Genomic DNA, 26,866 nt, shown 5'->3' on the forward strand with positions numbered 1-26,866 from the left:
AGCACTATCACACTCATAAAACACCATATTATCAGCAGGCTGCTGATACTATGGTGTTTTATGGGTATAATATTGTACCCATAAAACACTATTCCCTTCAGCTGTATATCTTTTTCATTGGTGCTGATAGCGATATTAAAAGACAGTTTGAGCAGTGGATTGTGAAATGCTGATCTATGCTTTTTTCTCTCCTCAGGATCAGTTTGAATTCGCACTGACCGCTGTGGCTGAAGAAGTTAATGCTATTCTCAAAGCTCTACCGCAGTGAAGCAAACGCCCATGACCGAGCAGGCACACAAACACATACACACACACTCACAAATTACATTGCAACTACATGCATGTGTGCATACATGCCTTATTTGGCCTACTAGTCGAGTACTCGTTCTACAGATAACTAATCAAATAATAATCAACAAACTAATTGCAACTAGAGTTTTTTTCTTTTGCTGACATTGTTCTTACTAAATCCTTCACTTCATGTCGTGTGACAGCTACAGTAAGTGTGTTGGGTTGCACTGTGGTATGGAGGGGTGAGAGATTCAATTGTGCAATATTTTAATCTTTATGGTTCTTGTTGGAGTCATGCTTTCCCCTAGATAAAGATTCACTTTTATGGTTGTGGAAGAGTTGTGAAAAACTATTTGTGCAGCCTTTTTTCAAAGCAGATTCTTCTGTTAGACAATTCAAATGCCTTATAGCACTTGTATTTCCAATATTAAGTTAAACAATAAAATAGATAAATACCAGTGATAAAACAATAAAATTAGATGTTATTATTTTTAACCCAGTGAGTAATCTGGGTGAGTTTTATTATTATTATTATTTATTTTTTTATTTTTTTAAAGAATAACAGTTTGATTTATCATGTGAAACCATTGTAAGCATCAATTTGTAATTTTATTTAAAATTTTCAAGTAGGCATAAATTATTTGTTTTCATCGTTACAGTACTTGACTTTAAAATTACTCAGTGCCAGCCCTACTCATTTTTGCCACTCAAAACCATATATTCCAACCGGTTCTGCCTGATATTGCCTTCCTACAGCATGTAATATCACATTTCCTTTAAATTATTGCTCACACACACAAAAATATACTACTTGGACCTATATTTAAGCTCTTCAGGATCTGATTTCTTCCTTACCTTTACTCTTGCTAACAAAAATGTAATGATCTAAAGGAAATTGCTTTTTTCTGTTTACTTTCTCTTACGCTGCCCTCAGTTTCACCGTGGTGATGACTTTGTCCCGTTACGTACACTTCATCAGTGTTATGTGTGGGTTTGCTTCACAATCCCCTTGTTTACTTGGGTGGTGGTTGTAGGGGGAGGGAAAACAGAAAGCGTCATAAGGATAAGTGTTGGTGTAGTCTTGTTTAAACCATGGTCATGTGTAGACTTGCATGGAATGTGTACCCTTAGAATTGTACACTTCCCTCTGCCCCTTACATGTTCATTCATTTCCATTTTGCAGTTTTAATCTATTACACAGAATTATGACAGCTGCCCGCACATGCAGAACAGAATGTGGGAAAAGTGCACAGATTGCGTTTGAGTCTACTCATATGTCGTCTCTGTTCATCCCAGTGACTCCACATTTCTGACAAATCCATCACAATTCATTTATTGAGAATTTTAAGTGGAAGATATGTTAAATTTCAGATCAGATTTTGGGGAATTATGGTGAAGCCATTTCCTTTCCTCTTTGGTCAAAATCTTTCTCTACTTTTCTCTTTCTGGTTATTGTGGTCAGCTTAAATGTTCTATTCCTCTTGCAAATCAGTAAAAAAAAAAAAAAAGATAAAATATAAATATAAAATAGAATTATTAAAAAAAACATATTTTGTATCTTGTGATGACTAATAAAACTTGTTTGTGAAGTGATGCAGCAGCATCACTGTGTACATGTGTCTTTTTTATTTATTCTGTGTTTTGATTTTTTTTTTATATCTGATATATTGAAACATGTTTTGTATGTTAACTATACTATTCATTCTTATGATTTTTCTTAAATTGGAAAGAGAAAATGAATTGGTGCATGTTTGTACAAGAATTATTTTAAATCACATTCAATTACAATTGAGGTCAAAAGTTTACATACACCTTGCAGAATTTGCTAAATGTTTTTTCTTTTACCAAAATATGTTTATATATAGTCCACAAGAGAAAATAATAGTTATGAATTTATAAAATATAGTTATAGTTAGAATTTATAAAAAATGACCCCATTCAAAAGTTTACATACAGTTGTGGCCAAAGGTTTTGAGAATTACCTAAATATTGGAAATTGGAAAAGTTGCTGCTTAAGTTTTTATAATAGCAATTTGCACATACTCCAGAATGTTATGAAGAGTGATCAGATGAATTGCATAGTCTGTCTTTGCCATGAAAATTAACTTAATCCCATGATCATCTTCTAAAGAGGATTCAGCTTCGGGATCGGAGTGCCACCAGTGCAGAGCTTGCTCAGGAATGGCAGCAGGCAGGTGTGAGCGCATCTGCACGCACAGTGAGGCCAAGACTTTTGGAAGATGGCCTGGTGTCAAGAAGGGCAGCAAAGAAGCCACTTCTCTCCAAAAAAAACATCACGGACAGATTGATCTTCTGCAAAAAGTATGGCGAATGGACTGCTGAGGACTGGGGCAAAGTCATATTCTTCGATGAAGCCTCTTTCCGATTGTTTGGGGCATCTGGAAAAAGGCTTGTCCGGAGAAGAAAAGGTGAGCGCTACCATCAGTCCTGTGTCATGCCAACAGTAAAGCATCCTGAGACCATTCATGTGTGGGGTTGCTTCTCATCCAAGGGAGTGGGCTCACTCACAATTTTGCCCAAAAACACAGCCATGAATAAAGAATGGTACCAAAACACCCTCCAACAGCAACTTCTTCCAACAATCCAACAACAGTTTGGTGAAGAACAATGCATTTTCCAGCACAATGGACCACCATGCCATAAGGCAAAAGTGATAACTAAGTGGCTCGGGGACCAAAACGTTGATATTTTGGGTCCATGGCCTGGAAACTCCTGAGATCTTAATCCCATTGAGAAGTTGTGGTCAATCCTCAAGAGGCGGGTGGACAAACAAAAACCCACGAATTCTGACAAACTCAACAAGAAGTGATTATGAAATAATGGGTTGCTATCAGTCAGGATTTGACCCAGAAGTTGATTGAGAGCATGCCCAGTCGAATTGCAGAGGTCCTGAAAAAGAAGGACCAACACTGCAAATACTGACTCTTTGCATAAATGTCATGTAATTGTCCATAAAAGCCTTTGAAACGTATGAAGTGCTTGTAATTATATTTCAGTACATCACAGAAACAACTGAAACAAAGATCTAAAAGCAGTTGAGCAGCAAACTTTGTGATTCTTGATTCTTAATACTGTTGTCACTTGATTGATCCACAGCTGTTTTTTTTTTTTTGTTGTAGTGATAGTTGTTCATGTGTCATGAACTGTTGAACTGTCTGTTGTTCTTCAGAAAAAAAAATCCTTTAGATTCCACAAATTATTTGGTTTTTCAGCATTTTTGTGTATTTAAACCGTTTCCAACAATGACTATGATTTTGAGATCCATCTTTTCACACTGAGGACAACTGAGGGACTCATATGCAACGATTACAGAAGGTTCAAATGCACACTGATGCTCCAGAAGGAAAAACAAGCATTAAAAGAGAAGTTAACTTCCAGAACAAAAATCTGCAGATGATTGACTCACCCCCTTGTCATCCAAGATGTAAATGTCTTTCTTTCTTCAGTTGTAAAGAAATACTTTCTTGAGGAAAACATTTCAGGAATGTTCTCCATTTAATGGACTTCTATGGTACCCTTGAATCTGAACTTCTAAAATGCCATTTAAATGCAGCTTCAAGGCTCTAAATGATCCCAGCTGAGCAAAAAGGGTCTTATCTAGCAAAACGATTGGTTATATTCTAAAACACTGTTTAAAAAATATATACTTATATACTTTTTTTTTTTTTTACCTCAAATGCTCATCTTGTCTAGCTCTGCGATGTGCATTACAGTTAGGGTAGGTCGAAAAACTCCCATTTTATTTTCTCCTCTAACTTCAAGATCACCCTACATCACTGCAGAAGCACTGACCCAGTGTTTGTAAAGTGAACATGCAAACAAGGCCAAACACTCTTTACAAAAAAAAAAAAAAGGTAAAACAGCAATGAAGGATGATTTTAAAGTTGGAGGAGAACATGAGATGGGAGTTTTTGACCTACCTAACTGTATTGAACCGGAGTAATCAAGTGCATCACAGAGCTAGATAAGACGGGCATTTGTGGTTATAAAGAATATAAATATAAATTTCTTAATGAGAATGACTGATCGTTTTAATAGACAATCATTTCAGCCATCTGAAGCTCCTTTGAAATGGCATTTTTAACCTTCAATCCGTTGAGTACCATTGAAGTCCACTATATAGAGAAAAATCCTGGAATGTTTTCCTCAAAAAACTTAAGTTTATTCAAGACTGAAGACAGAAAACCATGAATATCTTGGATGACATGGGGATGAAGAAATTATCAGGACATTTTTATCCTGGACGTGGAGTAATCCTTTAAGTGACGGGCAATGCCAGATATTGCTATAAAAACAAAGGAAAAAAAAAAACTAAAAATAAATAAAACAAATCGTTATCAGCTGAATTCTTTTGTAAATGAAACAATTTAAAGATAAAGATATCGCTAAACCTAAACTGGAACTTCACACTTTATTAACTTTATAAAGTGTCAGATTAAGTGTAAAATACAAGCCTAAAAAAGGTTTATCACTGTAAAAAATGACTGTGAATTTAATGGTATTAAACTGTAAAAATTCTATGGTAAAAACCTATGAAATGGTTAACGGTAAGTTCCTCTTCTATACACGGTGAAAAACTGTGCATGTAATTTTTACGGGAGTATACCGTTTATGGAACTAAAAAAGAACATACAATTTACAGTGAATAACCGTAAATTGACATTCCCAGAGTTCCCTGTTTTTCATTTTTTATTAGATTTTTTTTTGCTTTGTTTAAATGACTCTTTCTTAGTTTTTTTCTAGGCAGTTTTGTACAATAGTGGTGTATGTTACATCTAATGTTGTTATATTAATGTTTTTTGCATTATGTGTGTTACCATGATGGTGTTTAGTGTTTGTGTGAATAACACTGTGTACCTTCAATATAAGTTATTATTTAAAATCTCCTTGTGATGGGCTTTGGTTCATCATGTGATGTCATCACCACCTTCTTTTGGTGGTTATCAGTGTATTACAAAGGTACAAAACAGATTTCCGTATTTCAAATAGTCGGTACATTACCTTTATATCAATGAAATTATGGTATTTACCTGTGAATTTAAGTGAAAACCGTAAAATGTAAAACATTGCTACCATATTTTTTACGGGAAAATTCTGGTAACCACAGCTGCCAGTTTTTTACTGTAAATTTTACCGCTTTTTTTTTTTACAGTGTAACTTTATTTGGCAAAACGGCGGAGACTTTGCTTACAACTCTCTCAAGCCAACTAAACATTCTGGTAAACTGTCTTAACTTAATTATACATTCGGACATATGATGAGTTTTAAACAGCAAATTAGTATTAGTATAAAATTATTCAGAAAACAAATTTTATTTTTGAACTCAAAACATTTGAGGTCTGGACCTAGATAACCTCACACATACCATGTAGTTTTCAAATAAAATGTGTTTAATTAGGGTTGGAGCTAGAGTCTGCAGGGTTGTAGCACTCTAGGATTTGAGTTTGACACCCTTGCTCTGGATGCTATGATTTTTGCTACTTACATGAACCACAACAGCACGTCCTCACTTTCCTTGCTTTTAAATAAAGCCAGAACACAACTCATTTTAAGATACACCATATTTATTGGCAAAATATATGTAACGTGTGGTTAATTTTTAACTTAATACACTGAGTTTATAAAGAGTGAATATGAAAAAAGACTGTTAAAAACAACTTGATCTACTTTGGCACAGGTACTGTAAGCTATTTTAGGCATATATATGGTTTACTTCTATGTTCACATTACACATACTGGCAAATCAGCAAATCATTTCAAAATGCCCCTACTATATTTATATATAGTTGCTTTATATATGTTTCTCTGGACTTTCAGTGCTCTTCCTGGAGTGCATACTGTACTTGTCAGTAACTTCCTTTAGAGAGACATAGTACACAAGATGAACTGCAAGAGGAAATTGGAGATTTTGTTACAACATGTTGACAACAGGTTCCCATAAGCTTTTAATGAAGTAATCTACTTTACTTCCACAATTATTTCGTGTAAACCAGCTGTTTCAGTTAAAACCAGCTCTGATCATTAAAAATAAGTGCCATTGAGGCAGAAAAATAGCCAATAAATGTGACAAATTAGTTTAATCATCACTTACATCATCATACTGGAAGTTCACCACTCCTTGCTGCATTGTATCTCTCCTCCTGAAATTGTCTATTAAAAAAAGATTTTTAAAACACTATTAGTATTTAAACAGAATACTTAGTATACTAGAATTAGTACAATTATAATGTAACAAAGTTTTGTATGGATTCGAATTCCTCACCTGTAAGGGCCCTTAGCCTCACACAACAGGCCACAAAGTCATCAAAGTAGATCTTTCCTGACCTGCTGTAGCGTTTGATGATTGCGTTCAGAGCCTGAGGGCTGACTCGGTACCCTGTGCAATCGTGACACAAAATTTTCAGTTACATCACAGTCTTAACCACATAGTCCTTTTGGTGCAACTGTGTTGGCTAAGAGACTCCTTACAGAAAAATGTACATTGCATCCTGTAGCTTTCAGATGATTTTATCTTGAAGCTCCACATGAGTGACATATTTATTCTTTGAGATATATTTTGCCCTGAGAACTAGGTACTTTTTAATCTCAGTCGATAGAAATAGAGTTGATTCATACTTCTATGAAAGGTCACACTCACCCATGTTAGCTAAGCACTGGGACATCTCATGGGGTTCCACCGTTCCACTGCCATCCCTGTCCACCATTACGAAGTTCTGCTTCCAGCCGTTTAGCACGGCAAACAGTTCTTTAAATTCATTGAAACCCATCTTTCCTGTGTAATCTCTCTGCACACATATGGTTAAAGAAACTAAACCACAACTCTGCTGGGTTACTGAAACCAGCATGTAGGAAACTTTTGACTCAAGTTGGAGAGATAAGAACAGTGGCAGGACAGATCAGTTTCATGTTTCTTTGAAGGATACATCCAGCATGGCAATCATAATCCTGCAGGTTTCCAAACTGAAGGCTGGAAGAAAAAACAGTGTGATGAGCACATTGTATTTCACCTAAACTCTCAATAGAGTATTAGTAGAATATTAGATTAGGGTTATGGTTAGTAGAATAAGTTGACCTGTTTTTGCAAAGTCTACTGACCATTAAAATTAAGCATTAGCAGATCAAGCAGACAGTGTACTAATACTCTAATGACTGGTACACTCCTAAAAATAAAGGTTCTTTATTGGCGTTGATGGTTCCATGAAGAACCTTGAACATCCACGAAACCTTTCAAATGCAGGAAAGGTTCTTTGTAATCAAAAAAGGTTCTTTAGATTTTTTTTAAATGTTCTTCAAAATGGTTCTTTTAAGAACTTTTCACCAAAAGGTTCTTTAGGGAACCAAAAATGGTTCTTCTATAGCAACACTGCAAAAACACTCTTTTGGAACCTTTATTTTTAAGAGTATTGCTGACAAGGAGATCCAAAGTTAGTTATAGTTAAAGGAGAAGTTCACTACCAGAACAAAAAAATTACAGAAAATTTACTTCACCCCCTTGTTATCCAAGATGTTTTTGTCTTTCTTTCCTGAGTTGTAAAGAAATTATGTTTTTGAGGACAACATTTCAGGATTTCTCACCATTCACACAGAGTTAGACAAGACAAGCATTTGAGGTTAAAAAGTATATAAATTGTCAATTCTTTTAGAAAAAACAAAACAAAACAATATTTTCCTTACATATAACTCTTATTTCTCTGCTAGGATTGTTTAGAGCCCTTTAAAGCTGCATTTTGGAAGTTCAACCTTGTGGGCACCATAGAAGTCCACTATATGGAGAGAAATCCTGAAATGCTTTTCTCAAAAAACTATTTCTTTATGACTGAAAGACATCAACATCTTGTATGACAAGGGGCTGAGTAAATTATCTGTAATTTTTTGTTCTTGAAGTGAACTTCTCTTTAAATAGAATGTCTCAAGTGGACTATCAAAATAAAGTGTTACCAGATGATCCATACACTCTACTTTCTCTGTACTTACGAGTGTAGCTGCCACTGATTCCAGTCTGGGTGAGGCACCTTTGAAGTTCTTCAGCATCAACTTCACCATCCTGACATGACATAATCATGTTACTACAAGAACATCATGAGGGGACAGAAAAGACATTGTATCCACATTCACACTGGCTGCTCTCACCTGACCAGCTATTGCTGTGAAATAGCCCCACATTGGGTCCTGGGCAGGAGGAGCAGAAAACCCCCCTGGGAAACCCCCATATGGCTGCCCTGGGTAACCACCTGCAGCAGGAACCCCTGGCATTGCCATACCATGTGCAGGAACTCCTGGCATGCCCATACCTTGAGCAGGAATTCCTTGCATTGGTGGACCACCGAACTGCAAGAAAAAGAGCAACACTTAAGTATCGTTACTCTGAAATAAATGATTTCCAGAAACACTGAAACCAAAATTAAGGTAATAAGGTAAATATACAGTAGTCAACATATGAAGTGGATCAAAATGGTTCATCGAAGTTGTCCTAACAGGGCTCTACAGTGTGACCATTTCATTCGCATTTGCGACTGAAAATTACTGCGTGCGACTATGAACAAAATATTTAGGAGCACCATGTGCGAATGATCCGATCAGCATATTTGTGTTTGCACTCAGGGGAGCTTCAAAGCTTTCTATGTGTTTTTGCAACGCTGAGTAATGTACTAAAAATGTATAGAAACATTTATTATGCACACAAGGCAATTTATATTAACCTTTAATTAATGATACAATTATTTTTCTACCCTAATTTGATATTTAAAGGGTTAGTTAATTAGCCCATTATTTACTCACCCTCAAACCATCCTAGGTATACGATTCCTTCCACATTAATCCAATCGGAGTAATATTAAAAAATGTCCTGGCTCTTTCAAGCTTTGTCATGGCAATAAGTGGGTGTTTTTCCTCAACAGGTCAAAACCCCACTGCTCCAGGGGGTGAATAAAGGCCTCCTGTAGCGAATCAATGAGTTTTTGTACAAAAAAAATCCATATATAAAACCTAATTATCACTTTAAACTAGCTTGTGTTCACTGTTGTACACCTAAGCAGCTCTGGACGGATGGCGGAGTACATTGGCGTTGCGTATGCACCGCTCAGAAGTGATGAACGCAGACGCGCAAGCGGAGAGATCAAAACAAAACAACAGTCATGAATTAGAAGTACAAAATAAAGATTTGTAAAGAAAAATGTTGGAGGATTTCAATATAAGCCAAGAGGAGACTGGTTTTCCTTTGCTAAAGTAAAGAAACTTTGCTTCCTTTGCTTCTGTAAACAAACGTTGGTTTTCACGAGACTCACAGGTGCATGCGCAATGCCGATGTCCAACGTCATCCGTCCGGAATGGCGTCCATATACAACAGTGAGCACAAGCTAAATTAAAGTGATTATTACATTTTAAATATGGATATTTTTCTCACAAAAATGCATCGATTCGCTACAGGAGGCCTTTATTCCCCCCCTCCCGGAGCGGTGTTAGGCACTTTTTATTATAGATGAATGCACTTTATTTGACTTGTTTTAACCTGTTGAAGAGAAGCACTCACATATTGCCATGAATAAGCTAGAAAGAGCCAGGACATTTTTTAATATAATTCCGATTGGATTTCCCTGAAAGAAGGAAGTCATATACGCCTAGGATGGCTTGAGGGTGAATAAATAATGGGCTAATTTTCATTTTTGGGTATACTAACCCTTTAAATATGAACATTTAAACTGAAACTGAAACAAAAACTTCTTTTCATGATATATTTATTTAAACATACATTAAATAATGAACATGTTATCTTTAATATCTAATATAGTGCATCTATTTAGCAAAATGCTCCTAACTCAATATTTGAAAACATTGAAACACTGACTGAGTGATAACATGAGAAGATACATTTCAGTAAATTGTACTGGTTCTTTCAATTAATACTTCCTGATTTTTAATAATGGTTATTTTGTGCTATAACTAGTAGTAAAGATGAAGAGATGATCGACTTGATCACTTTGGGCAAGTGTCTTACTAAACAAAAGGACATTTATGGTTTGAATTTCGTAAAAGTCAAAAGTCGTTTTCATTTCACACAAAAAGTCTTCTTGTTGCTTCATAACATTATGGTTGAACCACTGATGTCACATGGACTATTTTAACATTGTCCTTACTACCTTTCTGGGTCTTAAATGTATTTGTTGTGTTGCTTTCTATTCAGGGTCAGAAATCTCTTAGATTTGATCAAAAATCTCTTAATTTTTGTTCCGAAGATAAACAAAGGTCTTTCAGGTTTGGAACGACATGATTAATTAATGACAGAATTTTTATTTTGGGGGGAATTAACAATTTAACTCAAGGTTGTCAAACTCAGTTTCTGGAAAGCCACAGCCCTGCATTTCACAACAATGACTGTCATTCAAATTCAAGTGGTCCGCCCATGAGTCCTATTTACTAGAATAAAAAGTGCAATCCATATTAACCTTTAGTGTCCGTTCAAAGAACACTGAATACTGAGTAATATATTCCACATGCTAAATACAATGACTTCATAGGTAATCCCACTTGAATTTGTTCCACAACACTATCTAATTGTACTGATAACACACATAGTCTGACTCACATTCCACTGGGTTTTACCAAGAGTACAGAGAGGGCAATCACTATTTGGCCAAAATAAACTCGAGTCTACATGTTTATAGTGTGGTTTCTGTGTTAAAGACCATCTTTGCTTCTTCTTATCAACTTTAACCTGTTCATACTAAATCAGATACTATAATATAAGATCAAGCAGAGTCAGAACCACAACTTGAAGCAGAAAATGCCAATGAAAGTCACTATATTTAAAACGCCAGCGGAAATTACTTAATAGAAAACAGAGATTATCTTAAAATAGCTACTATGACATTAAAAAACAACATGCAAGCATAAGGACCAAACAATTATTTAAAATGCCTATTAGACTATAAAGTAGTATACAATTGTAGTACTGAATTACTGTGTATATATTTTTAAATTATTCCGCTACCTGTATTTGACTAAAAAAATAGTACTTTTAGGGCTACAGCATCCTGTTATTAGGGCAGTACCCTCAAAGGGATATCTTTATACCTTTGCACCTAAAGACTATTAATTTGAGGGTACATATTACTACACTAAGGTAAAAAGGTAATACTACACTAATATGTCCCTTTTAAGTGGTAGATAAGGTACAAAGTTGTCTCTTTAAGGGTACTGCCCCAGTGACAAGCTTGTTAATATAAATACTAATTCTATAATACAAATTGATATTTGTATCATTTTTGCACATTTCCCTCTTTTCGACAGTGTAGATACTTACCACAATTCAGACAGATATTTTATTTAGCTTGATTAATTTACTATATTAAGACATTAAGACTTCTCTTAAACATTAACCAAACATGGTTTTGTAAGGTTTATGCTCGACCGGGAAAACATAACGTTATATGACATATTTTCCAGATATTTTCTCTGGGGGGAAATACAGTTTTATTACTTTTATATAGAATTTCTATATCTTCCACAAATAGTAAATTTGTTTTATGACTATTTATTTGTTTCACTAGAAATATGACTTGTATACTATACTATACTATACTATACTATATAACTGAATTACTGTGTATATATTCTTTAATTATTCCACTCCCTGTATTTGACTGCATTCTCAGAAATTAAAAAAATAGAACTTTAAGAGCTACAGCAGCCTGTTATTAGGCCAGTACTCTCAAAAGGATATCTTTATACCTTTTTTTACACCTAAAAACTATTAATTTGAGGGTACATAATACTACACTAAGGTAAAAAGGTAATACTACACTAATGTTTCCCTTTTAAGTGGTAGATAAGGTACAAAGTTGTCTCTTTAAGGGTACTGCCACAGTGACAAGCTTGTTAATATAAACAACAATTCTATAATACAAATTCAAATTGGTATAATTTTTGCTAATTTCCCCCTTTTCGACAGTGTAGACAATGTTCAGACAGATCATTTATTTTTGCTTGATTACTTTACTATATTAAGACTTCTCTTAAACATTAACATTAACCAAACACGGTTTTGTGAGGTTTATGCTCGAGCGGGAAAACATAACGTTATTTGTCATATTTTCCAGATATTTTCCCTGAGGGGAAATACAGTTAATGCTTTTATATAGAATTTCTATACCTTCCACAATAAGTCAATTTTTTTATGACTATTTATTTGCTTCACTAGAAAAATGACTTGTATACTATACGGGTTTTTTTGTTTTGTTTTTTTGAAGACCTTATAATGGTAAAAATGCCCTTGAACCCCATTCAATTGTTGCCCTGTAACGTTAGTTAAAAAAATAATTTCTTACACTGTGCTCAACAATGACTTGCTGCGTTTTACAGTTTATGTCTAGTTAACGTTAATTCATATCAAAAGAAAAAAATATATATATAATTTATACAACTATTTGGGGCGTAACAACGCATACTAACGTTAGATGCATTTTCCCACCATTTCTCATCTCTCTTCAGCTAATTATCAACTTCTTTTACATTTTACAAACACAAAAATAGAAGTGATACTTACATTGTTATATCCTGGATACGCCATGCCTTATGATCGCAAGAAAGAGAAGCGACTTAAAAATGAATCTTACGGGAAAGTTTTCGTGCAGACCAGATCACTTCCGTACTCGACTGTAACGGGAAGTGATTGGATGACGTCATTAGAATAAGACGTGTGACTGACAGCGATAGGTTGACAGGCTTTGATTTAGAATTTTAGTATAAGCACACGGCATAAAAATGACTACATATGTTTTTGGATCAGCCCCAAATCAAAAGCTAGCGTACAGATACACGGAAGTCTTCCGGCCATTTGACTGATAACCTTCGTGGCCAATAATATTATCGCTTGCACTTTTTACTTATAATTAAACGCGTTGGCTCAGCATGAAAACATTAGCTCAAAAATCCCAAATGATCACAGACGCAGTTACTGGTGATTAGCGTAATAGACCTATTCCCCTCTTGACGTTAAATTTCTGTATTCGGTGACGTACGTGCTTATATAACATCAACCTGTCATTTACATTGAAGACCACCGGCTGGCGCTATTACATTAAAAGTAGTCAGCAGCTCGTTAACTCAACCCAGGCAGCAACAAGAATCTATTGAGGTAAGTTTTGAGGAGTGCCGGACACTTCCTTCCATTCAGGATGTTTTTAAGAAGTTTTTGCCGTCATAACTTGCTCTAGGTTGTTTATTGGCATCTATGGTTTCTTAAAGAACTGCCATGGAAATTTTTCATTGCACAAAAGCGTCTTTATATTGAGAAAAAAAGCTTTTTCAGATTATTAAAATGTACTTTTTTCTTTAAAAAAGTACTGACCAAATGTGTCTTGTTTTTGTAATTTTCAGTCCTGGTTTGTCTGCCCCTCAGCACCGTTCACAACTGTGGTCTGGAATGGCATGAACGCAGACAAACTGCGTGATACAAACAGTGAAATACCCCAGTGCTGCTATATACAGTGCATATAACCACTCTTGGAATGCCAGTTGGCCAATCAAATTAGAGAACTGGAACTGTTGTATAACAGTAAATATGATACTCAGCCCTTAAAGCAGAATAATACATTTTAGGTATATGTAACTTTATTGTCTTGCACCCAAAAATTTGACCTTTATTCGAGTTCCTTTATGATGATCAGACTATATGACAACTTAATAACTCTTCACTTCCCTGGCTCCATGAAACCAGGTCAGCAGCAGGATTAAGACTAACCCTGCCTAAAGAAGAGAGCACAGAAGAAAGAGAATGAGCGTCACTTGGTTATGCAATACCCTGTTACTTTGCATCGCCTTGTTACGCAGGCTTTGCTGGGTTACCGTTTTAGCGGTCAAACTGAGAGGCTCTAGGAAAGACGCACATAAATGAGATTCCTCAGTGTTTCACATGGACTGAGTAGTCAAAATGTAAACAGACTACATGTCTTTCTGTCTTCAGTCGAAAAGAGATTAAGGTTTTTGAGGAAAACATTCCAGGGTTTTTCTCAGTATAGTGGAGTATAATGGAGTTGAAAGTCTAAACTGCAGTTTTAATGCAGCTTCAAAGGGCTCTACATGATCCCAGCCAAGGAATAAAGGTCTTATCTAGTGAAACTATCAGTATTTTTTTATAAAAACCAACTTTTTAAACACAAATGCTCGTCTTGCACTAGTTTGATTTTACGCATTACGTAGTCACGTTGAAAAGGTGACGCATGAAGTAGGCGGAATTACCAACCCAGTCTTTACAAAGCATGCAAAGAAAGTCAAACGGCCTTTACAAGAAAGATAAAACAATGATGTTGGATCATTCTGAAGTTGGAGGCGAAAATGAGATGGAGTTTTACCTTTTTGAACCGAAGTACACGGACGAAGAACTAACTGTACGTGAGCTTTCCAACATGATTACGTGATGCATGAAGTCACAGACGCACATCACAGAGCTATTGCTGGAAGAGCATTAGTGGTCAAAAAGTATATAATTTTGACTATAATATATAATAATGACTGATCGTTTCACTAGATGAGACTCTTATTTCTTGGCTGGGATCATGTAGAGCCCTTTGAAGCTGCATTGAAACTTAAATTTGCACCTTCAACCTGCTGATCTCCATTAAAGTCCACTATATGGAGAAAAATCCTGGAATGTTTTCCTCAAAACAATTTCATTTCAACTAAAGAAAGAAAGACATGGGCATCTTGGATGACATGGGTTTGAGCAAATTATCAGGAACTTTTAATTCAGGAGTGAACTAATGTTGTAAAGGAATGATTAACCCCAAAATCTAAAATTGTTAGAAATTTACTCACTCTCAGGCCACCCAAGATACCCAAGTTACAGTGCCTTTCAAAAGTATTCATACCCCTTAAGGCAAGACCCTGCAGGTGAATAGGGGGAGAAAAAAAATAGTTTTTTTTTGTATTACAAGTTTTCTAAAATGTTAGGTTTAAATATATTCAAATGAGGCATTATTAAATGAAATATGCGCTAATTTGCATACATTTCTAGTACAAAAATCTAAACACTGGATGAAGTTAGTTTTAAAATTCTTGTTTAATTTTTTTGACATGTTAGAGTCAAAAGTTTTTACAGAGGGTGGGTAATGTTGGGTATCTTATTTTGTCACTCCATAATTCAGAAAAAAACTTAGAACAGACAGGAAACACTATTTTTAAAACATTTTTGGGAAATAAAATGTATAAAATCAAGCAAATCATATATGAACAATTTCCTCTGTAAAAACCTTCAGGATATAGAAAGGAATAAAAATGTAAAGTTTGGTGTGTGTAAGTGTAACTGAAGTGGAGATTTATGGCTCAGTGCAGGAGAAAAAACTAATTTTGAGAAAACGGCCTTTAAAAATATGCATTATAATTGACACAAATAGATTAAGTGCTATAAAAAGAAACACTTAACAGTGGGTTTTTTAAATGTTTTCTTTCCACTAGTCTGAAAAAAACACTTTAAAAAACCAAAAAGCCCAAAATCTCAAACTTGATAGGTGCACGAAAATACAGCGTTTTTGCCTGCAGTGTCTCCCCTTAATGTTTTTCACATTTGTTATGTTGCTGCCTTATGTTAAACTGCTTTAAATAACAGCCCCCCCCCCCCCCCCAATCAATCTACACTCCATGCACCATAATAACAAAGCAACATACATATTTGTGACAACTTTGCAAATTTATTAAAAATAAAACGCTGAAATAAGAACATTGCAGAAGTATTCATACCCTTAACGCTGTACTTAGTTGAAGCACCTTCACAGTCTCAAGTCTTTTTGGGTATGATGCGACAAGCTTTGCACATCAACATTTGGCAATTATCTGCCATTCTTCGCCTCTTGGATGGGAGCTGGCAGACATTTTCAGGTTTCTCCAGAAATGTTTAATTGGGTTCAAGCCCAGGCTGTGGCTGGGGCACTCAAGGACATTCACAGAGTTGTCTGTAAACCACTCTTGTTGTGTGTTTAGGGTAATTATCTGTTGGAAGGTGAACCTTCTGCCCAGTCTGAGGTTCTGAATGCTTTGGGCTAGGTTTTCGTGAAGGCTATCTCTATATTTTGCTGTGTTGAATTTTCCTTCTACTCTGTTGAGTCCCTTAGTCCCTGATGCTGAAAAACAGCCCCACAGCAAAAGGCTGCTACAAGCACACTTTACTTCTGTGATGGTACTCTGGAGGTGATGAGCAGTGCCTAGTTTCCTTTAAACATAATACTTGGAATTGAGGTTCATAAGACCAGAGAATCTTGTTTCTCACAGTCTGTGAGTTCTTTAGGTGCTTTGTTGCAAATTCCAAGTGTTTTCATGTGTCTTTTTAAGGAGGAGAGGATTGAGTTTGACCACACTCACACATAAAGACCAGATTTGTGGAGTGTTGCAGTGATGTTTGTCCTTCTGTAAGTTTCTCCCATCTGCATAAATTGTCATGGAGCTCAACTAGAGTGACCATCAGCTTCTTGGTCACCAGTCTAACCAAGAAGCTGATGGTATTTTCCATCAGTTGCTCAGTTTGGCCAGGAGGCGAGCACTAGGATGAGTCCTGGTTGTTTCAAACTTCCTCCACTACATGCTTCTGATTTTTCTGAACTCTTACCCAGATGTATGGCTTGACACAATCTTGTTTATGAGCTGTAAAGGCAGTTATTTTAACCTCAGGGCTTGGTTTTTCTCTGATATGCATTTTCAGCTGTTAGACCTTTTAAGCTGTGTGCCTTTCTAAATCATACCTGTTCAATTGAATTTGCCACAGGTTAACTCTACTCAAAGTGTAGTAACATCTACAAGTGATATGAATGCTCCTGAGCTAAATTTGTATATTAGAAAAGGGTATGAATACTAATGCAACTGAATCATTTTAATGTTTTATTTCTAATAATTTTGCAATGTTGCTACAAAAGTGTTTTTTGCTTTGTCATTATGTAGGGAGAGTAGATGTGGAGAAAAAAGTTACTTAAAGAATTTTAACATAAGGCTGCAACATAAAACGTGAAAAAAATGAAGGGGTATGAATAGTTTCACAAAGCACAGAACCACCATATCTGTTTATGGACGTTTATTTATCCTGTACCTTATAGTTTAGAAAATACAGATCTGTAATTGTACACCAAAACTGTACTTGAAAATTCTTAATGCAAGAAATTGTCTTCAAAAGACAATGATACAACAGTTTTATCCACAGTGAAACAGAACTAGGGGTCTGTTGTACCCAGTACAGACAAATAAGGTTGACAGTGAAGGTGGAAAGAGCTTCTTGCCATGCTTGTTTACTACTGAGCAGAGATCAGACAGCCTCGCTATAATCCTTTGGTAAACAGTTAAAGGTCACGCAAGCATGACTGATCCTGAACCAGGCATTTCAGTCTCGATTTTCCTCTGTATCAAGAGCTGGTTTGCAATTTCACACACACCACTGTACAAAAAGAACAGATTAGAAGTGATAAAAGTCTGTTGTACAGCTTATACAATGCAATTCAATTCAGCTTTTGCAAAAATATACTCATAATATACATAGATTTCACTTTTCAATTCCCCATCCTCCTTTTTCCCATTCTACCCCGCCCCAATCCATAAAAATCACATTACAAAAGCATTGAAATAACTATTTCTGAACAGTTATAAAGCATTTTACTTGGCCAGCTGGAGAAAAATTGTGCATTTTTCCAGATTATAATCAAAGCTATGTACACTCTGATAATGACAACACAGCCTGAGGTGCATCATTATGCATTGTCAGAAGTTGTTACAAATCTCACTAAAGCAGAGCATTGAAAAAAGACACCAGGCCCAATACACAAAGAAAGCAGTGCACAAAAGCCATATTTTAAAATATACACTTATTTATATATATAAAACCAAAGGTTATACTGAAAAATACTGTTGTGTCCCTTTAAGTTTTGTTTGTAAATTTAAAAAAACAATAAAAGTGTGGCAAGAAAGTCTAGAGACTTGTCAGCAGGCGCTACAGATTCCTCATCGGAGCGATTACAATTTGACATGAGCTGCTTTTGGAGTGCGAGGATGCATTTTAGAGTTCTTCTGGTCAGCTCAACAATGGTGAGCAGTTCAGAAAGCGTAATTTTCAGAAAAGGACGGCCCCACTAAGCACTGGTCCCTGGCATCTCCTGAATACGGGACACTGTTTGTCTCATCAAAGTGTGAGAGGGGAACGGTGTCGTCCTCGGGAACCTGCATCCCATCGGGGTCTGCTTTCAGACTGGGCCTCTGGTTATCAGGGAACGCCATGGAGAAGAGCGCATCGGGATCACACACAAACTTATACACGTACCGCTCTCCAGCAACCTGCATGTGAGAAAGAGACATGTTTTAGAAAAACATTTGAGAAAAGCTAATATGTTTTGATGGGGACTGCTTATAGATAATGAGGGAGCTACAATCTAACGATTAAGGGATTGAAAGAAGAAAAAAAGGACATTGGAACGGGAACGTGCCTTTACCTTCTGCATGATGCCCTTTTCATAGTAGTAGCGGAGGGAACGGCTCAATTTGTCGTAATTCATCGCAGGCCTGTTCTTCTGGATGCCCCAACGGCGAGCAACCTTTTGAAAATGGGTACGTTAATTATGCTTGTTGGCTAAAATAAAAATGATCTATAGAGCAATTTGCTTTCATAAAACACTGACCTCCTCTGGTTCGATGAGTTTAAATTCCAGCCCACGGCCAGTCCAAGCAATGAAGTGGCTGTTGGATGGGTCGTCCAATAGAGTGACCAGGAACTGCCAGAGTTGAAGAGACCCCCTTCGTTGATACGGAGGACCCTCCCGGAAAACTCCACCCTCCTGCTTTAGCTTTCCCTCCAGGCGGTCTGGCACCACACACGCGTCGTCATAATACAGGTGGGATTCTCCATCATACCCAAAACCTGTAATCGGCAGCCAGGGGGATAAAAATGTGGATTTAATACGGATAAGACTAATCAAAAGCTGTTTCTTAATAAATCATCTGCACTTTAAGGAAGTATTGGTAGGTGAAACTAAACTGACAAGAGTCTTACCTTCGCTGTTGCCGCCATAGAAGTTTGCTGACTTGCCAAAAGTTGACTGGCAATTCTGTACTTCTGCAAGAAAATTGAGAAAAAGATTAAAACAATAATTTAAGTAATAAATACATAATATAATATAAAGTTTGGGAGTTTAGGTTCATCAGAATTTCTTTTTTTAGAAAACTCACATTAAAAAGTAATAAAAAACCTCTACAATATAATAAAGTTGGTAAAGGGAAAGTTGATGTTATTGGATTTGCTGTCTCACACTGATGGTGTAGTATTATATATTATTGTCTGGTTAAAATACATTAATTAAAATAATACATTAAATTTAAAAAACAACTCTACAATACATTTTGGGAGTCAAAAATATTTGTAAAAATTATATTAAACTTTGAAATTGTTCTTTGGCAAATTTTTGCAGCCAATAAAAGTCATTTGAAAAGAAATTTTACTTGAGTGTAAATTATTTGATTTCACAAGACAGATTAAAATAATACATTTAAAAAAGTAAATAAAATAACTCAATATGTTTGTTTTGAGAGTCAAAAATATTTTTTTAAATATAATAAACTAAATTAAATTTTACATTTTATCGGCTTTGCCTCACACTAATGGTGTGGTCACACATACTGTTGTCTGGTGAATTTTTCACAGACAATAAAAGTCATTTCAATAGGAATTTGTGCTGGAATTTCACCTGAAATAAAAATATTTAAAAAATAAATAATAAATGTAATACAGTTTATGTTTATCGAATTTCCACTGTCTAATGGTGCATCACATTTACAGTTGTCTAATAAGAGTAATTTCAATAGGTAATTGTGCTAGAATTAAATTTGAGTGCATATAATTTGGTCGTTAAAGTCAGATTAAAATATTTAAACAAATAATTTTAAAAATAATAAATAAAAAAACTCTACAATATAATAAAGTTTGGGAGTCAAAAATATTTTTAAGTTTGAAATTTTGTGCTACAATTTCACTTGAGTGCAAATGATTTGGTTGCACAAGTCAGAATAAAATAATACATTTAATTTTAAAATAAATAAAATAATAATAAAAAAAACTCTACTAATACATTTTGGGAGTCAAAATATTTTTTTTAAATATAGTAAAGTTGGAAATTTTACATTTATAGAATTTTCCATCTCACACTACTGATGCGGTCACATACTGTTTGGTGACTTTTCAAAGCCAATAAGGGTCGTTTCAATAAGAATTTGTGCTGGAATTTCACTTAAGTGCAAATGATTTGGTTGCACATGTCAGTCTGAAATATATAATCACATAATGACAAAAATACATTTTTTTAAATATTAAGTTTAAAATTTTACATTTATTGGATTTCCACTGTCTCACACTAATGGTGCGTCACATTTTCTGTTGCCCAAATTGAGTAATTTCAATAGGAATTTGGCTGCATGAATTCACCATGTTGACCAACATGTCGCTACACCATTCATTTCACAATTATGAATTATGAGAGATTTAAACCTACCTGAGTCATAGCCGAAGTCTCTGGGCTCCTGTTTGATTGACATTTGGTGGAACAGCGGTGCACGAGGAGGCCCCATGTTTTGCACACTCTGCTCATTGTAACAGGGATCCACCATTTCCTTTTTGAATCCCTGGGGAGGCATTGGCACCAACGGCTCTGACATCTGGCGCTGATAAGGGGGGCGGCTATGTCGGGGGAAATGGCCACGGGCCTGTGGGGGGTACGGTGTCTGGCAGCGGCCATCGGACTGCGGGAATGGCAGACAAGGCTCGGAAAGCTGCCGATGAAACCTAACGAAAAAGATGAGAAATTGCGTGAGAGGGCATTAATCACCACACCAAGGGCAACTTAGATCATGAGTTTCACGTAAAGGGATAAGTCTGTCGTTAAAGCTCTTTTTTTCCATTAGTTAAACCTGGAGACTTGAAAAGGATAAATATAGACCTGCTTTCCACGTCAGTGTGGCATCTTTAACAAGATAACACCAATGAAAACCTGAGCTGATTACAGCACTTTCAACAGGCACGAGCAGCTCAAGTAGGAAGTAAAGATAGAAATGAGGTTAGAAAAGAACACAGTGACCCAAAAACATGACTACGAAGTGCCTGTCATATACCTGTGGTCTGTGCTGTAGGAGGCATCTGGGTGATTGACAGGTGGGCAGGGGACAGCAAAAGGTGGGCTCTGACTGTGGAGTGGAGTCTGTGCCCTCTGATGTGGAGATGTGGAGCTGTGGTTGGGACCAGGTAGTAGTGGTGGTCCTTGTGTCTGAGTTTGGGCTGGTGGCATTACTCTTTTTTGCACAGGGTGTGTTGCTGTGCTGGTGGAGGAGCCAAAGGGCGATGCCGGTGTAGAAGGAGGAGTGAGTGGCTTGTTAAAAGCAAATGGCTTCCTGTCGAAGGCACTAAATCGAATGACAAAATAGAAATAAGTATGATTCAGTGAGAAGGAGTGAGAAAAACATGGAGAAGATAGGGAAAGGAGAAGAAAATATATACCTGTAGTTATATAGGCACTTTTCTCCATATGGAGACAGTCTCTGCTCTTGTCCACATGGGGAAAACTCTCTGCTTGGACTCATTTCCCGCTTTACTTTAGTTTGAGGGGGTCCATGGAACATCACTAGAGAGAGAAAAAAAGATCTGTTAAGTTTCAAAGTCTCACAAACACCTAACAAAAACACATTTAAAAAAAAAAATTAAGATTTTTATTGATAGATTTCTTATGCTCACTAGATGCATTTATTTGATGAAAAATACAGTAAAACTAATATTTTGAAATTTACAATTTAAGAACTACTTTAATATATTTTAAAATTGTATTTCTGTCAATTAATTTTCAGCGACCAGTCACGTTCTTAGTGATTTATCATCATTTTTTATTCATGCACAATCATAAAAAACGCATTTATTTAAAATAGAAATATTTTGTAATATTATAAATTACATGCGGTCACATTTGATTAATTTAATGTGTCCTTGCTTAATACAAGTATTAATTTCTTTCATTAATTGATACTTTTAAAAATGTGACTTCTGTCACCGAGTTAGTTTCCTGTCAAATAATTTTCAGCAACCAGTCACATGCTTATTTTCATTCATGCTCAATCATTAATAATGCTTATTATAATGTTAAAATAAAAATATTTGAGGAAACCACGATTTATAGCATTTATTTAAAATAGAAATATTTTGTAATATTATAAATTATTTACTGGTCACATTTGATTAATTTAATGCATCCTTGCTGAATATAAGTAATAATTTCTTTCTTTTTTAATATTATTTACCCCTTTTGAATGGCAGTGTAGCACAGTTTCTGCTGCTTAATATTTTTGTGGAAACCGTTTTTAGCATTGATAATATAGTTTCTTGAGCACCAAATCAGCATATTAGAAGGATTTCTGAAGGATCATGTGACACTCTGCAGTAATGACAAAAATGTCAAAAAATTTAATAAATTATATTTTAAAATATTCATTTGAAAACAGTTCTTATAAATTGTAATAATTTCATATAACTGTTTTACCAAATTTTTAATAAAAAAAAGAAGCTTCAGGGAGTTTTTCAAAAGCATTTTAAAAATCGTAAATTCTTAAACTTTTGACCAATAGTAAAACCTAGCATCATCTGCTGTACTGGACTATTAGAACTACTCTGTTTTAAAGGAGGAGGAGAAAAACGACCTTTCCCTCTAGAAAAGGAGGCTGCAAGTTAGAACTCGCAGACTATCACGTGATCCCTATGGAAAAAGGGCCCCACTGCCCAGCTGTGGTGAAAGAGGGGCCTGTGAGAGCTTCAGGCACGACGCCAGAGAAAGGGAATTGTGCCAGACAAAAACACACATACTCTCTCTCTCACACAATTTCTATGCAAACACATCCATGTGCATTCACCTTCTACAATAAACACCATTGACACCATAGAAAACGCACACAATCAGACTTATTCAGAGCCAAATGGGAAGAAAAACTAACAAGGGAAACAGCCAGAGCACTGTTCAGCAGCACATAATAACCAGAGTGTGTGTGCGCCGAGGATCCAGCCCCATTAAAATGTCACCAAGCTGGAGGCTGCCATGAGTTACGGCACCGCAGCGGCAGACTGGGCCTCACATGTGCTCACGCACACACGCGCTCCATAGAAACATCTCAAAACCATGCTTAGGAACCGAGTTTGGCACAGAAACTTTTGGAATTAGTGGTTTGAGATTAACTGAATTGATTTTCTTGGTTTCAAGGAGAAAGGTGCCAGGATTGCTGCGCTAATTCAAAAACAGTTTCTATAATTCATAAAGTCAAGTACTATAGGCTATTCTGCATGAATATTCAAGAGCACTCACGGTTATCCGACTGGAAGTCTGGAACAAACTGTTCGTCATCAGGTACCTGGGCTGCACATTGAGAAGAAAAACAAAATGATTTAATTATTTATAAAAAATTAAATCAAACATTTAAAGTGAATATAAATAATTAGTACATTTATATACACGTAACACCTTGTCCCATTTGAATGGGGTTCCCAGAGATCATTAACAATGATGCATTAACAACCAAGTTGTGTTTTAACAGTAGTTATGAAATTTATTCCATAACCACGACTATTCTAGAGCTTAGGACTGTTGCCGTACCTTCTGCTATCCAAATTTCTTGTAGCTGGCTGAGATCTTGAAAGAGCTCTGTGGGACACAAAGATTGATTTGTGAATAAACAGGCTGATTTGTTTGGGCTTGGGTTAATTGATGTGCTTTAGAGAGATCTGGCTGGATTGATTGCATGTTCATTTGTTTACCTTCTGTATCCTGTGCCAACTCAGTGTCAACAAACTTCCTTTTTCGGTCAGTGAATGGTCTGCAAGACTGTTCCTGCACGTGAGACTTCTGTAAAAGAAAAAATAATAATGAAAGTTTGAACAAGCGACCATTCTGTATTAGGTGAATCACAGTCACAAAAGTGAGGAAAATGAGGGATGACAAGTTAAAGCAAAGACTTACACTGGGGGGCACCATGAAAGGGACCTGCTGGTCGTAAAACCTGTCCATGTCGCTTGCTTCTCACTGCGGCCTAAGGGGCTGCAGCAGGAGGGAAAACGGGAATAAGCCGGGATGAAGGGGGGTGATATCGTCGCCTGTCGGAAGAAGAGCCGAGAAAAGTGGCACTTAGAGAAAGACACGCACTCTGTCAGGATCTGATGCAGCTGTCAGTGAACGTCCCGGGTCCTGACAGTCCAGGACCAACTGTCCCTTTGATCTGTGAAAACTTCATCAAGCCTGTTTGTTTGTGTAACACTCACTCTCAACTCAGATGAAGTGTGCTGCATTAGTGCAGGACACTTCCACTCGCTCACCCTCTCTCTCACACACAAACCATTTAAGGCTCACGGTACAGATGGGGGTCCTTACATAACCATACAGTGCCATCTGTTGCCCATGAGACTACCCAAGACTCCATAATAAGTGTTTAAATGAAAGCAATAATTTAGAAAAAGAAAATATTTTAAGCAGCTCCTGCTCTTAAAACAAACGAGGTTCAGATTTAAACAGTGGAAAGGCAGGAATAAAATAACGAAGCCTAAGCTATTCATCACGCTTCATCACACACGTGTGTTTATTTTCCCTGACGCAAGTGTTCAGGCCATAAAATCGTATTACAGCCGCGAGGCCAAGAAAACACCTCACAGCCAACAGCGCCTAACCTCTCTGGACCAAGAACTAATTAAACATCCATCGCTTAACATTATTGCTTCCTGAAGCTTATCAGACCTTTATAAAACAGAAGGAACGTGCGTCTGCACATTTCAGGCTGAAAATGAAGAGTTTGTGCTTTTAAAGATTTTATTGGCGATAATAAAGGCTGCCAGCGGAAACTATAGCTGTTAAATAAGTAAATCGAGATTATAGCATTACAACAGCGAGTTAACAGGTATAGGAACGAGTTCAAGAAGTTCAATCCCTCCTCCCCCCCCAGCGCCCATTATCGCCGTGCGCGCTCACCCTCCCTTCTCTCTCTCGGCCGCTTGTTTTTCTCAATGAAGTGAAATTTGATCCTCCGTGCGCGCGACCCCGAAAAAACCTCAGTCGTTCCATTCATAAAAATACCAAACGCGCGAGAAGCACTTCATCAAACCGCATATGGATTTTGCAGAGCTCAAACTGCGACTACGGCCGAGTTTAAAATAAGCTTTGTAAAGTACTGAGAAAACAAACAGCGGGGAAATGGTTGCCAAATATGCGCACAAAGAAAATGGCGTGCGAGCCAGCAAAACTAAACGCGGCGTTTGAAGTAAACACAACTTTACAAAAATTAAAGCAAAATATGAAACTTGCAAGGGTGTATAACTAAACATAACAAAACTAAAGCAGCGTGCAGAACATACTCACCCAGCGTTTAGTAAATCCTGTACTTGTATAAAAAGAGAGATTTGATAAATCCCAAAGAAAACAGTCTGGTTGCGTCTGTAATGGGTATCGCACTCTCCCTCAGCTTGACGCGACTGAAATTTTCTCAATGGGATCGCCTGCTTTTCCGAGAGCATCGGTTTACCGCTCTAGCTCACGCCTATTGGTTAGTTCCTCACGTCATTCAAACGATTGACCAATGGCTGTCTCTATATTACCTATGCGATCATGAGGCTGTAGTCAGCCAATCAGAGCAGGTCTCTCTCCTGTTTTTATGAATGGCTGGGTTTCATTCAACAACCAGATGTTTCTCCACCGCAAAGAGACTTTTAAAGGGCCAGAAGCGAGACGAGACTGAATGGCCAACCGGGACTCTAAACTCTAGACTTTAATTCTTTAAAGGAAGTATTTTCCGAATCTCATTTTTTTGAGTAATAAAAGTTGCGAGTTTGGGCTATACATAAAGTACAAACCTCAGATTCCAAATCAAAATGTACTAAGTGTCCATACTTTCTTAAACAAAGTAAAAAAAAAAAAAAAAACTATAATAAAATAAATAAATATCAATATGAAAAAGCAGAGAGAGAATGTACACAGCAGAGTCTAGCTGTGAATATTGACTGGCCGTTTGGAAACCACTGACCGCTATCTTGGGTGACAGAAGAGTGGACGTGTCACTGTTGACAATGGCTGGAATCCTCTGTGATAATCTCATTCTGGCCGATGAAAAAGTTCCTCACAACACCCTCTGAGGCCAATTCGCAGATCACTTAGACCTATATTCACAGCACACAAGGTTTAAAAACAGACAAATTAATATACCACCTTAAATGATCATGGCACCATAACTATATCTCTAGTCGGAAGGCAGATTATAAAATCAGCGTTGCTGCCTGCTGGGAAACTCCACTGTTGGAGAACACTTTGTTGTCTGATCTATTATTCATGCCAGTCCCTCAAAGAAACATCTGCACATCAGACAGTGATGCCTGATCTCTGGTTTCCCCTGCTTATAGGTTACAATTCCGAAAAGCTTCAAAGCTAATATGTCTACTCTACACTATTACTCTGCTTATATTTCAATTCATTTCATTTTGATACACAGCACAAATAATCATGTCTGATCACAAAGTATTACTTAATTTGTGAAAGGC

At 36.5% G+C, this 26,866-nt stretch overlaps 3 protein-coding genes across 6 annotated transcripts in view; 1 reads left to right on the plus strand and 2 right to left on the minus strand.

The window, feature by feature from the left end:
- The window catches only part of ptprnb (protein tyrosine phosphatase receptor type Nb), a 20,781-nt gene extending 20,513 nt beyond the window's left edge, over window positions 1-268 (plus strand). The window contains exon 18 of the mRNA XM_073851849.1: window positions 197-268. Within this exon, the coding sequence (XP_073707950.1) occupies window positions 197-268 (72 nt within the window). The remainder of the gene's footprint in view (window positions 1-196) is intronic.
- A 5,590-nt stretch (window positions 269-5,858) lies between these two features.
- On the minus strand, window positions 5,859-13,279 carry gca (grancalcin). Its single transcript, XM_073852168.1, has 8 exons — window positions 12,854-13,279; window positions 8,443-8,640; window positions 8,287-8,356; window positions 7,236-7,279; window positions 6,950-7,097; window positions 6,575-6,688; window positions 6,404-6,462; window positions 5,859-6,198 (listed from the first exon to the last, which is right to left on the minus strand). The coding sequence occupies exons 1-8, from the start codon at window positions 12,875-12,877 to the stop codon at window positions 6,172-6,174; spliced, it is 684 nt and encodes a 227-aa protein (XP_073708269.1). The 5' UTR covers window positions 12,878-13,279; the 3' UTR covers window positions 5,859-6,171.
- A 4,071-nt stretch (window positions 13,280-17,350) lies between these two features.
- etv5b (ETS variant transcription factor 5b) lies at window positions 17,351-25,808 on the minus strand. Of its 4 annotated transcripts, none has more exons than XM_073851484.1 (12): window positions 25,695-25,808; window positions 24,309-24,442; window positions 24,107-24,191; window positions 23,946-23,993; window positions 23,658-23,708; window positions 21,815-21,938; window positions 21,433-21,720; window positions 20,817-21,106; window positions 19,325-19,387; window positions 18,954-19,192; window positions 18,768-18,869; window positions 17,351-18,612 (listed from the first exon to the last, which is right to left on the minus strand). In XM_073851484.1, exons 2-12 carry the CDS (start codon window positions 24,354-24,356, stop codon window positions 18,376-18,378), a joined length of 1,575 nt encoding a protein of 524 aa, XP_073707585.1. In that variant the 5' UTR covers window positions 24,357-24,442; window positions 25,695-25,808; the 3' UTR covers window positions 17,351-18,375. The 4 variants fall into 4 exon arrangements, with proteins under 4 accessions (XP_073707585.1, XP_073707583.1, XP_073707584.1 ...); XM_073851482.1 differs by having other exon boundaries at window positions 18,762-18,869; XM_073851483.1 differs by having other exon boundaries at window positions 24,107-24,194.
- Between the last annotated feature and the right edge of the window lie 1,058 nt (window positions 25,809-26,866).

Source organism: Garra rufa, chromosome 12 (assembly GCF_049309525.1).
Source record: "Garra rufa chromosome 12, GarRuf1.0, whole genome shotgun sequence".
NCBI lineage: Eukaryota > Metazoa > Chordata > Actinopteri > Cypriniformes > Cyprinidae > Garra > Garra rufa.